This window comes from Sebastes fasciatus, chromosome 18 (assembly GCF_043250625.1).
Source record: "Sebastes fasciatus isolate fSebFas1 chromosome 18, fSebFas1.pri, whole genome shotgun sequence".
Lineage (NCBI taxonomy): Eukaryota > Metazoa > Chordata > Actinopteri > Perciformes > Sebastidae > Sebastes > Sebastes fasciatus.
The window spans coordinates 5,554,103-5,567,582 of NC_133812.1; the positions used below are offsets into that span (position 1 = coordinate 5,554,103).

General features: G+C 45.3%; 1 protein-coding gene across 3 annotated transcripts in view; it reads right to left on the bottom strand.

Annotated features, from left to right (window-relative positions):
- The window catches only part of rev3l (REV3 like, DNA directed polymerase zeta catalytic subunit), an 84,364-nt gene that overhangs the window by 14,408 nt on the left and 56,476 nt on the right, over positions 1 to 13,480 (bottom strand). For 2 of the 3 annotated variants that reach the window (XM_074616084.1, XM_074616082.1), the window contains exons 11-19: positions 12,829 to 13,066; positions 11,590 to 11,732; positions 5,839 to 9,694; positions 4,132 to 5,009; positions 3,868 to 3,953; positions 2,995 to 3,120; positions 1,983 to 2,175; positions 1,256 to 1,370; positions 961 to 1,076 (exon numbers count right to left, since the gene is read on the bottom strand). In XM_074616084.1, coding sequence (XP_074472185.1) covers positions 961 to 1,076; positions 1,256 to 1,370; positions 1,983 to 2,175; positions 2,995 to 3,120; positions 3,868 to 3,953; positions 4,132 to 5,009; positions 5,839 to 9,694; positions 11,590 to 11,732; positions 12,829 to 13,066 — 5,751 coding nt within the window. The remainder of the gene's footprint in view (positions 1 to 960; positions 1,077 to 1,255; positions 1,371 to 1,982; positions 2,176 to 2,994; positions 3,121 to 3,867; positions 3,954 to 4,131; positions 5,010 to 5,838; positions 9,695 to 11,589; positions 11,733 to 12,828; positions 13,067 to 13,480) is intronic. The other variant, XM_074616083.1, reaches the window with a different exon arrangement.

Below are 13,480 nucleotides of genomic sequence, written 5' to 3' on the forward strand. Positions count from 1 at the left end.
ATTTCATTTAATAGTCGCCCACCTGCCACTTCAACGGGGGAAGACTCAAAGTGGCAGTAGGCAGTATATTTTTGGCATCATTGGGCAAAAATTCCATAAGTGTAATTCAAGTGTTCTGAGAGATAACTAGACTTCTGCTCCTCCTCATGGCTCTGTTTTCAGGTTTTAAAAGAGCTAGCCCGTGACGGGAGACTTTGACCAATCACAGGTCATTTCATTGAGAGAGCGTTCCTATTGGCTGTGCTCCAGTCATGTGACCGGTACTTGGCATTCCGTCTACAGATTTCACAATGTTCTCATTTTACAGCTAAACCGTGCACTACAAGAAGATTCTGAGAACATTTGAGGAGACAAATAGTCATTACAGTAACAGAATATTGATTCATATTTGATCAGCGCTGCCTAGTTTGACCGTTTGATCAGAGTTCACGAGTGATTGACAGCCGGCTCTCATAAACGGCAGCTAGACAAAAGACCTCAGATCAGCTCTGAATGCTTGTTTTCCTCCGGTCTGTGAAATCTTGCAGATGCCGTTAGGAGCACCGGAGGACACAGAGGAACATGATTTTTTTCAGGTTACCTGTTTCATGAACGACTGTCACGATATAGCGACCGTTTTATAAAAATAACTTTTTTTTAAAATCATATTTGCTCCAATCTCGCCTACTTTAAGGACCACCAATGGGTTTAATTGCAGGACGCCGTGCTGTGCTCCTTCACCTCGTTCAAGGCTCATTTACTGTCATCCTACAACACAGGATTGTACGATGAAATGCAGTCTGAAAGTACCCCTAAATCATCAAATATCCTCACAGCTCTTTTTCTGTTTTTACTCAACACAACACCATCAGGGTTGTAGAATCTGATGTGATGGGAGTGTATCTGCATTGAACTCTGATTGCTTCCTCACACATGCATATGAGCTATTAGAGGAGAAGCCCTGGCGACGGTCAGCCCTACCTGGCACTCGTGACAGCTGCTGACACAGGTCCCCTCCGAGCGCTGCAGCCCGCTGGAGGAGGTAGCCCCAGGATCGCATCTGCGCCTCATACCCCACCAGGATGTCTGGGTCAAACCTGACAACAATGCCATGTTAGAGCCAGGAATTAATTACAAAGAAGCTGCTTAGATTAATATTTCATAACCCAAATAATGCTTTAAAAAACAGATATAGCCTCTAGTTATGAGCATGGATATGATATAGTATATGAAGGAGCTGTGCTAACACCTGCTTGGCCACACATACAGTACACACCTCCTCATGATGGTGATGAGCTCCTGAAACAGCATCTTCTCATCGGTGGCGTACGTCACCTGCAGCCCAGAGACGCCCGACCTGACCAGCAGGGGCGCTGCTCCTCTGTGACCTGCTGAGAACACATTCATCACAGTGTCAATTTTGGCAGCTATTTCAGATTTAATCTTAGTCTTAAAATGTTTTTTAGTAATTTTTATCCCCCATAGTTTTAGTCACCGAAAAGTCATTTGATTCGAGTCAAAATGTTTTCTCTCTTAACTTTTTTCTTTATTTAATCTTAGTCCTGTTTAGTCATCAGATTGTTCATCAAATTTATTTCACCTAAAATTCGATCTCATTATGTGATGAAAAACACAGGTTGAATGATTAAGAATGCAGCTTTGCAGTTAGTTTGAGTCCTCCTGACTGACGGTGCGCATTAATGATGCGCAGTTCAGTCGCACCCACCGAACCCACCGCAGCGCACAGTGCGATATAGCGTGTTTGATATCGTTGCCGTTTGTGTTTAATGACCCCGGTGCCGTCTCGTCATCGTCTCGTCTTAGTCATGGGGGAAAAAAAAGGTTCTGATGAACATATCTTGTCAGTCTTCACTAACAAACTGAACACTGATTCATCAGTCTGACGGTACGTAGGCACTGAAACTGGAATAATACTAAACATTATAACATCTTAGTAAAGATATCCTCCTTTCCAGCAGCGCTATGATAAAGTGAATTTTAACCTTGATCACAACTTTGATGGTCTTTGTCCACCACGATGGCGCCTGACAGCTGGGTGCTGTCCACATCTGGCAGGGGAGCATCAGAACTGAGGCAGTAGAATAAGGCACATATGGGGTCGAACTCGGGGTCAGGCTCGAGGTCACGTCGGGTTCTTGCATGGAGCTCCATGCCCATCAGTGTTAGGTGCTGGACCTGAGAGGGAGGGGAGGAAACATCAATGTGAAGCCTGAAGAAGGATTTTGTTAGAATGGTGTTTGTTAACTCAGAAAAGAAGGATCACACCCTGCACCACCACCACCACTACGCTTTATTTCCCAGCTCTTATCTGATGGTTTCTAGTTGCAGGATGAACATCGCCAGAGCAGCATGACCTTGAATATTTCACCCCTTGTTAATGACTGCTTACTATTTCGGCGACGGAGTAATTGAAGCATATTTTACTGATGCATTCACTCCCAAGTCTCTTTGGATGAGAGCATCCATTAAATGGTGGGAATATTGAGTGCAAATGCTAACAGGCTGTACCGGCTCCACGGAGCGGCCACTTCAACATTAGTTTGCATTTCAAGAGATACTCGAGTCCTGAATCCTGCTCAAACCTTCCCATGTTCTCTGTCTGCCCTCTTCTCAGCTTTCTCTCCATTAAAATAAAACAGAAAAGCAGCTAAGCACAACTACAGGTCGCACAGATCAACACCGAACAGTTCAACTTCACAATCTTTCTCAATTAAAATTAAAGTGCTTGGAATTGTATTTCTTATATGATAAATGAGATGATAGTGACATCATCAATGTGTGCAAAAAATGTAAAATGTCACAGAATGATGCATGTTTTTGGGATACAGAGTAAATATAGTACACAGCATTTTTAGCTTTATAAAATGTTTAACTATGTTGATGTATGTATGGAGCTGTAATGTATGCAAAAACATACAGACAACCCTGAATATTGGACTGATGTAATCCGTCTTCCACCCTAAAAGAGTCTAAGAGAAGGCCGGGGCGGCTCACCTCATGCAGAGCTTTGGCATCCTGCAGGTTCTGCATGCTGATCTTGAAGCCGTAAGAGTTGGCTATGCTGGGCCCTTCGATCTGAGAGTTCTCTTTCTTTGGCACATTCAAAGCAGCAAACTGGTTCTGTGGAAGCCAAAGAGCACATAAGAGACATGTAAATGAGCAAGGCACATCATATGAAAAGCAACACACATTAAAAGGAACAGTTTGTAACATTTCGGGGGGGATCTATTGGCAGAAATATAATATTCATAACTATGTTTTCATTAGTGTATAATCACCTGATAATAAGAATGTTTTCATTAGCTTAGAATCAGTCCTTCATATCTACATAGGGAGCAGGTCCTCTTCACGGAGTCCGCCATGTTGCTCCGCCATGTTTCTACAGTAGGCCAGAACGGACAAACCAAACTCTGGCTCTAGAGAGAGACTTGCATGTTTTTATATTACCTGAAGGCCACCGTAGTTCTCCTACTCCTACTGCAGTAACGTGAGCAGCAGAGTGTTAAACCGTGGTACCGCCAGCCGCCGTCTGACTTCCTTTGCTCCTAAAGTAGTGTTATTATGGTGAGGATGGCCTCTGAGCGAGGCGAACGGCGTTACCGTGGTTTTGCACTCAGCGGCTCACGTTGCCACAAAGGGAGGAGTGAGCGGAGGGGAACTCATTTGGTTGCAATCTCCAACCACACCACTAGATGCCGCCAAATTCTACACTGTCCCTTTAAGGCTAAATTCAAATAAGTGAAGTGGAAGAGGGACTGACTTTCATCAGGGCAACAAGCTGGAGGCATAATGTCAGGTACATACAGTAGGACTCTCCGTGCACAGCATGCAACAGGTCTAAAAAAAATTCAACACTTGAGGTCTGACCTTCATCTGTGTGGTCAGTAACACTCTTCTCAGTGGGTCCGTTTGGCTTCTCCTCCTCTGCTGGATTCTCTGAGAAATGGGATCCTCTGCAGCAGGAATAATAGACATGTGGAGCAGAGACCAGTTAAGAAACAATGACTATTAATAAGAGGACTGCATGCAGGAGATTTGCCCAAATTAGAAATAATAAAAAAAAAAAATGATTCAGCTATGATAAATTCCTGCCACACTCTCAGATTCAGAGTGAAACAGCTGTTTTCTTACCCTCAGATATGGGCGTGCTGCACACTGGCTCCAGATCTTCCTTGCTTCTCCGCCTCCTCCTTAAAAAGGGGGTGCTGTGAAGGAGGTGGGGACTAGTCCTCCCCTCTTCCCTGTTACTGACATGGAGGGGCGAAGGGCTAAGTCTCTCCCCTAGTCTCTCCGGGGAGTTGGAGAGCCGAGGTGACAGCGGTTCTGGAGGGTTTTCACTTTGCCTATTTTGGCTGAGCCCTACGGGGCTGGGCTGACAGGACTGCTGCCAGGGAGGCAGCTCGGGGGACTCTGGAGAGGTGCTTTTATCATCATGACTTTCTCCGCCCTGCTGCTCAATATCCACACGGTCTTCATCTGAAACGGGACTCAACTCTGTGGGTTTACAGTGAGAGCCGGTATTCTTCACGGGAGGTATGATTAAGGACAGGTTCCATTTCTTTCTCCTCTGGGTCCTGATACTGGAGAGTTTCTCGCTCAGCTCAACCTTCACTGCTGGACAGCTGCTCCCAGCTGGCTGCTCCGGGTTCCCCTCCGCATCCAGCCCGACCCTCCCCTTCTTCAGCAGCCCTTTTTGTAAACTCTCATACTGTTTCCTGGCTTCCAGCCACAGCTGCACACGCTCTCTGCTTGGTGGGTTTTTGCAGGGCAGAAGGACGACCTTCTTGTCACCGGCTGAGGACGGGTCGAGCTCGGCCTGCTCTTTATTCGCCTCTGAGGCCGGAGCTCCCTGGGCTAGGGAAGAGGAGTAAATACTGATGGCAGGGTGCGTCATGGCCGAGAACGCCGTCTTCCAGAAATGGAGGCCGTCCAAACACAGGTCTCCGCTGAACTCTGCCAGCTCCTTAGTCAGCCTGGTACGCACCGTTAACTTACGGCCGCCAACCTCCCTACAGAGAAGACAATCAACGGACATCTTTACATTTCATTTATTACTACAATTCATTACAACTTCAGAAGTGGAGAACTATGCAAAGCCAAGTGATTTATTAAATAAAGCCCTGTAGCATTATTTAGAGCCCGGCTGATACTGGATTTTTCTCAGTTATTGATATTTAATAGTAAGAGTAAAAAAGATTTGATATATGTATTGATTTACATTTTGACATTCTAATATTTTTCATAAGGATCTCCTCAATTTGGTTATTTAAGAATTGTGATCAGATATGTACTGAGCAGAGGGGGGGAGGGAGGGAGGGAGAGAGAGAGAGAGAGAGAGAGAGAGAGAGAGAGAGAGAGAGAGAGAGAGAGAGTTACGCGCCTCCCCCAGCTGATTTTTGAGAATCGTTCATAGATTCAAAATATATTTTCTGAAAGTGCTACGTTCTTACGTGAGTCCTCTGATTAATAAATGTAGCCTATTCTTTCATTTGAAACAGTAGCCTTCTGTTGTTATTTATGAATGATCCTTTGTTTTCACAACTTGTTTGTTTCTTGTGAGGACATGGTTCCATAACACTACTAGTGGTCAAAAACGCCGCAGGGCACATTTGGACAACTTATCTGCTGAATTATATGATAAAATAAATCTGTGACACTAAAATCAACCAATAATATCAGCCATGCTGATGTGTCAGTCAGGCTCCATTTTCTACATCGGTAGCTTTTCAGATATATGTTTATCTATATACATTTAGTCCACACACAGTTTATTCATATGCGAGATACCTTCAATGTAATTATTACTTCAGCTTGTGCCGATGGTGCATATAGTCTTACATTGGTTTCCCTGGTGCATCAGAGGGGTTGCTGCAGAAGGGTTCCTGGAAGGTGGCCTCCGACATCTCCAGGTCCAGCAGAGTGCTGAGGATCTCCTCCCGGCTTGGAGGGGACATCAGGGGCTTGAGGACGTGGGCTCCACCTCCTGTTCCCCGCAGCGGCTGGCTTGCCCTCACCTGGGATAGCGAGCTGATGGAGCGTGGAGAGCTACTGGGCGTGGTGGACGTCAGTCCATCAATGCCCTCCAGGAGATCCCCTGTCGGGGAGCCCTCGTGGTCGACAAATGATGCAGAGCTTAAAGGCAAAGGTAGGACGGGGTCGAAGACGGAAAAGAGCAGCTCTTTTCTCTCACAGTGAAAGTCTTGAAAGGGGCTGAGTGTATGGGCTTTACCTAAAGAGAAGTCCCACTCTCTGCTCTTCATTTTCTCTGAGTCGAGGAATGTGAGGTGATTTGATACCGACTCCCCGTTCTCGGTTCTATCAAAGAGGTCGGGGCTGACGGGCCTTGCTTTGTGCCAGTCAGAGCCCTTTTGAAGCTCCTCCCCAGAATCAAATAGCCTATCAGGCTTCCTCTCAAAGCCCAGTGCCAGAGCAGATACAGCTTCCTGGCTGACATCACTCAGGAACTTAACTGGTAAATTTTTATCAGTCAGGACAAACTGACTGCCGCTGTATGGGCTGGAGAACTCAGTCTGATCAATAGCATTTATATCAAAGGTATAGTTGTGTGGGAGCTCTGGGGACAGGCTGTCCTCGATGAAGTTGCAGCTGTCCAGGCCTGGGTCTGACAGGAAGATGGGGCAGTCGTCAGACAAGTTGCCCTCCTGCTTCACTAACAGATCTGGCTGAGTGCTACTTGCCTTGCCTTTCCTGATTCTGGGCTTTTTATCCTTGGGAGTGGCAGATTTTGGGGTCCTGGGTTTTCGTGGAGTGGTGGAGGGAGCTCTTCTGGATTTCCCTGGTTTAGTTGTGGGATCTAGTAGTGCTGTGGCCTGAGCTATGGCAGTGGAGTGGCTGTCTTTACCGACCACTTGTAGAGGAAGAGCCTGTCCCTCTCGCCTCTTCTGGAGAAGCTGCTTGAGGACAGCCAAGCCAGAGGGGGTCTCAGAGAGCGTGGGGATCTGCCCGTTCTTAGGGCCTGAGTGTGGGGAGGAATGGGAGTCTTTAATGTCTTTCAGTAAGGGTCTACCAGCCAGAGGAGGTGGAGGAGCCTTGCACTCCTCTTGTGAAGCCTCAGCCTTTACCACAGCAGTCTGGCAACCTTGCTGCTTCAGCTGAGCCGGTGCTGAAAAGCTTTGGTTGACCTCCATGATGGAAGTCTCACAGTCCTCAACCTTTGGTTCTATAGACCGGGCTACTGAGTTAGAATCTGATACAGATGCTGGCTGGGAACTGCCCTGGCTGTTGCCATCTGTGCTCGCTGGCTGCTGAAATGGAGGGACGTCTTGAGAGGAACTCTCGGAAGGAGGTAGCTCATCTTCTGGGAACAGGAGCTGGGACTTGTCTTTATTTGAGTCATGGCTTTTGGGTTCCTCAGTCTTCTTTTTGCGAGATTTTCTAGGTCTTGTGGGGGTTGTAGAACTGTTGACGGTGCCTCCTTCTGCTGTATCTTTAGCTTTCTTCCTCTGCTTTGGAGCAGCACCACTCCTTTGTCTTGATTTCTCTTTTTTGGGTTCCTCTTCCTCCTGAGGCTTAGTAACAGACTTGCTTACTTTCCTTCTAGTGCCTGTGGATTTCTTAGGTTTGGCAGTTTGACACTTCTTTTGTGCTCCTTTGGTTGAAGACACCGCGTGTGGCTTGTGAAAAGCAGAACTAAGACATGGGTCACTGAGTGGGTTCATCAGCTGTTCCGAACTCCCGGTGTCCATGAGAGGGTCGCTTGGGGACCAACAACGAGGGGGTGTTGAGTATGTAGGGCTTGGGGATCTATCAGAGAGGTAGCCCAACTCTACCATGACATCAGTATACTCAATGTCATGGTCATCTACTAGCTCACAGTAACATGGCCGAGGGGGCGGTAGAGAGGGTAGAATTGGGCCTCTCTGACAGCCTTTAGTCCTTTTGACCCGTTCACCCCGTCTGACCCGAGGTTTGGGGGAGTTGCTGACTGTTTTCTTATTTGTGGCGTTGATCTTTACCTTTCTTTTGGGCTGTTTCTTGGCCTTTGGCTCAGCGATGGGAAACTTGACGGCAGTGGATTCTGGCACCTTGGGCCAGAATTCCCTAAGAGGGGCTAGTTTATTGTACTGCTCTATCTTATCTGGCGTCAGCACCACCAACTGCTCCTCTGCACTCACTTTGGACATCTTTACCAGCATGTTTTTCTGTCCTTTGAACCTGTTGATAATAATGTACTTGATGATGATAGGGGGTTCCTTCTTACGCCGTTTCTGGTATTTTACTTCCTGCCCACTGGGGATACTGGTGTCCTTGAACCGTTCTTTGACGGGGGCTGGATTTTTAGAACGAGCGGCACCTGAGTATTCTCCATCCTCGCCGTCATAGAGCATCTTCCGTTTGGCCCTCAGGGTGTATTTACTACCAGGCAGTGCTGAAGGTTTAGTACATGTGACCTTAGCTGATAAATCGTGTAATGGGCTTAACCTATCCTCTGCTGAGTCTTTAGCCTCTTCAGAAAGATCGGAAACGGTGGTGGCAGGGGGCTCTGAAAGTGGTTCTGTCTGTTCATTTACAGAACTCTTCTCACTTTCTGATTCCTCCTGTGTGACTGGCTCTCCCTCTATGATTGGCACATCTTCAATTGGCTCAGCCTCTTCTATTGACTTGTCCTCCAAAACCGGACCACTAAGACTCTCCGTGTCTGATGTCACTGGACAAGCAGGTGGGGTTGAGGTGAGGCCAGTGCTAACCTGGCTATCAGAGGTAGAGCTTTCATCTATGTTTAATTTGTTCCTCTGTCCCGCCATTCCCAACCTTTTTTTATACACTTTTAGCCTAGATCTGCGAGGCTGGGCCTGTTCAAGCTTGCTGCAGGGATCAGCCAGCTTTTTGCTCCCAGCTTTCTTCCTACTGAGGCAGTTGGAGAGGATGACACTAGGGAAGAACTTGTAGTGTGCTTCCTGCTGGGCCACTATAGTCCTCTCGGTCTTGTTTTCCTGATAGTCCTCGTACCTGATTTTGAGTTCACCAACATCTCCCTCCTCACTGTCCTGGCCCATTTCTTCCTCCTGAGGATCAAGAAACTCGTCCTCCGCCATGGGTGACGGGGCTGAGGAGATGGTCCTCAGGATGGGGCTTTTACTGTCCTTCTGGCTTAGTTCCAGCTCTGTCTTTGCTGAGCAGTTTCTCAGCTCTGAGTAACAGAGAGAGAAGGTCCTGTGGTTCTGAAGAATGGACAGACAGTTCGTTTCTACATTCTTTATGCTGCCGTACTTCTTCCCGTTTTTGGTGACCTTTCCGTTACCAAATGGGAAACTTTCTAGGTCTGTCTTATCCAAAGCTATGGAGGTTTTCTTGTCATAGGTGTACAGGGGTCGTATGTCCTGTTTGTCTACGCAGATGGGAGACACCTCAGGGTGATTGGGTATCTTGCAGGGGATGGGATGTTTGACTGGCGGGATGTAAGGGATTTCTTTATTAAACTTGAACCCTGTTGAACATTCACTACTGCTGTCCTGGCTGCTTTTTGATTGAAAGTGCTTGTCGAGCGGTTGCTCCGTGTCCAGCACATGAACCGGCCTGTGCTCGGGGTGCTTGCACTCAAGAAGGATCTTCGCTGAGGAAGGTGGCTCCAGGTGAACCGTCTCCCCAGAGAAGGGATTCCTACTCCCGAGCATCTTCTCTGTGACTATGACAGAAGACTGGGTCCTGGAGCCGCTGTCCGTTAAGGATGAATCTGTGGATACAACAGAAGAGGCACCTGAATAAGAGTCTCCAGCAGAAAGACATTGATTCAAATCTCTAATTTTTATCCAACTACTTATTACTACTAAATATTATCTTTTAAAAACGTAGCCATATTCACAAAATATCCAAAAGCTAAAACTGGCTAAGTTAGGAGATACTCCTTAAAATAATAGTTGTCAGTCCTAACTTTAAGGCTTCTTAGTTTTTGGTTTAAGAGTAATTCACAGAACATTTTAGCAATGAAAGGTAGCTCCTAAGAATGAGAGTTAGAGTTAGAGCTATGGTTCTCAACCTTTTTGTGTCAAAGACCCCTAAATTGATATTTAGGTCAGATTTTGAAATAATACCTAACCGATTATTTTGACTGATATTGCGATTACAATATGATTTGCGATATTAAGAGGGAATGATCATTTTTACATCATCATTCTCATTTTCATTGAAAAACAAAATGATTATGGTGGGATTTTTGTGGGTACCAATCTAAGATGTTTTCGGAAGTCTGTAGAATATGATGTGTAGGCCAGGACCTCTCTGCAGCACCACAATATTTAATTTTAAATGGTATTTTGACACACATTTCACATTTAACAAATATTGCAATTTCCTATTCAAATTACAGATGGCCATATTGCAATTTCGATAAAATTTTGATCAATTGTGCAAACCTAACATGATGTCATCCATAGCAACAGGGTCAACCCCCCAACTTTTAGTTCCATTTAGGAGGCCTCCTAGCGGTAAGATAGCTCCTTTGGGAGTACAGCCCCAGAAATCGGTTTGCATTAGAAACCAGCTCCAGTGGTACTAATTAAGACTGCAAACCTTCGCTGTCTATTCCCAGATCTGACATTTAAATCAGAGGAGGTTTCGTCTCTTGTCCTTTATCTGTCTCATCTCCTTAGGAGGCAGCTTGTACCTCATCGGCTGCTCTTCAAACACAGCTCTCGTTGTATTGATGATGTGGTTATTAGGCAATTAGTTCAGGAGAGCTAATGATAACGGTCCTCTGACATTGTAACATGTAAAGCTTGGCTGCAGAATAGATAGGAAATACAAATACTGTAAGAATACAACAGAGGGCGTATACACTTACAGAGTGCTGCATACTCATTTATGTATATTCGTAGCAGATTTGTGCTCTCCAAATATCTACATACTACATCAGTTGAGGTGCATAATTTTAACCATGATTCAGTGGCCAAGTGGTTCCAGTAAAAGAGCTACAAAGATGGCTGATGGCAAACCCACGGACTGAATGGAACCAGGTGCCATGCTATGGATTTGGCTGTACTGTGGTAAAATGGGTTGGAAGATGCAACGTGAGAATCGGCTTACTCACTGCTGAGAAAAGGCGGGGGGAGACTGCAGCAGAAGCAGGACCACACAGACATGTTTCATCCATAGACTGGACATTGTTTGGTTTTAAAAAGTGGCACGTTGATAGAATATACTCAGGTGAAGTCTATACATGTGGACAGCTGTTGCCCAGGGTGGCAATACAGACACCTATCACCCTAAAATGAAACATGTCTGTGAGGACTGATGGAGAATATGCTCCCACTATGACACCAGCAGTGTTATGCACTCATGATGTCAGCTGAACATTTATAGTAAACTCTGCCTTCACAGCTACTGTAAAGTTTATTAATTGATAATAACTCCAGGGAATCAATTACAATCCCAAAGACTTGCGCTATAATAAATCACAGCTCCCCATAATGAAATTAGATCGTACAGCCAAAACCCAGTGTCAACCCAGATTGTTGCTGTGCAGCTGCTGTCAGATCTCTATTCTGATATGCTTGATGGAGCATCAGCAGCAGGGGATGGAAGATAAAGCAAACTGGCATTTAAGTGCCGTCTCAGCGTGAGCCGACTCACCGCTGCTCTCGTCCGCGGCCCCGTCTAGCTGGGGGATGGACAGGTTGGCGAACAGAGAGTTGTTCCCGCTCCACTCCATGTCTTCGTCAGAGGACTCCTGCTGCTCGTCACTGAAGCAGTCCTCTGGCTCCTTCACACCGGGCCTGTACACACAGGGATGACAGGAATACTAGTTCACCAATGCACAGGCAGAGCTGACTGCTTCACTGGATGTTGGTATCGTTTCTTACTTGCATTAATCGTTCTTAAACCGGGCAGGCTAAGCGCAACTTTAACCCCAAATCTTTCATTTTTTTGCAGTGTCATCACCATTCATATCTATACAACCAATGTGTTTATGATTAAATTGTTTACTAGTGCACAGTGGTGGAAGAGGTACTCAGATGTTTTACATAAAAGTAAAAGTAATACCACAGTGTAAAATACTCTGTTACAAGCAAATGTCCTGCATTCAAAATGTTACTTAAGTACAAAAGTATGAGGATCAAAATATACTTCAAGTACCAAAAGTAAAAGTACTCATTATGCAGAAAGTCCCATTTCAGAATATTATATATTATGGTATATCATTGGATTATAATATATAATTATTGATGCATTAATGTGTTCATCACTTTAATGCAGCAGCTGGTAACGGTGAAGCTCATTTTAACGAATTTATACACTTAATAATGATATACTACTTAATAATATACTATAGTTTACTAGTTGATTTATGTTTTGTATTAAGAATCTGAATCTGCCAAGTAACTAGTAACTAATGTTGTTCAAATAAATGTAGTAAAAAGTACAATATTTACCTCTGAGATGTACGTTCATGGAGTAGAAGTATTAAGTGACATAAAATGGAAATACTCAAGTAAAGTACAAGTACCTCAAAATGGTACTTAAATACGGTACTTGAGTAAACTAAATGTACTTAATTACATTCCACCACTGTTAGCTGACAAGAGCACAAAGTTCTTCATAGATCTAGCCTCTTCATTCTGCTCTCAAAGAACACCAGATTGATGTATTTAACTTTAAAATGAACATTTTCTTCTGGGGGAGCATGAGGGTCCGAGCTCCACCCACCACAGTCTCACATAACCCTGTGGGAAACAATACTCTGCCTATATTTGTGATTAAACCGAGCTGTTTTCCGATATAGATAACACTGCAAAGGGCAGAACAGAAGGAGGAAATGTGTATTTAGATGAACAACTACTATAAACTCAGATACAACAGAGACAAACTTGCCTTGGTAAGGGAGAGCTGTCAGGAGGCTCGTTGTCCCACCGCTGTGACATTAGCTCGCTGAGCTCGGCCTCTACTTTGTCCAGCTCTGGCCCTTCCTCCTCCTCGTCACTGTTGCAGTGGTAGCTCCTGGCACCGGGGAGGGACTGGGACTGGGTGTTCTGCCTGACGGGGGTCCTGCAGAAACCATCGTTCTCCAGTCCTGCCAGCAAATCAATCATGGCTTGGTCTTGGCTGCTGTCTGCACAGACAACAAAAGCAAAGACATTATGGCTATAAACGAACTACACCACGGTCGCATGACTTCACGTCACCACCACTAAACCTCCAACTTGTCATTTTATTTTTACCTCTTCTACAAAAGCCTTTCCTCTCAGTGTGACATCTAGCGCAACGTTTGAGTTAAAATAGTTTGCAAGAGCACGAGTATAAAACACAACGAGGCTGTAAAGGTGAACTAGTGAGTAGACGACCTTCCGTGGCATGATGACGTTTAATGTCCCCAACAACCTCTGTAGTCTCATTTAGCCACTTGTTAGCCACAGTCTTCAAAATCCACGAGTGGGGTATTTATTGATGTATTTTATATCGTAGAACAAAACGTTAAAATCTCTTCAGCTTGTGTTAACCACAGATCTCATTTCAGGCCTCTAAC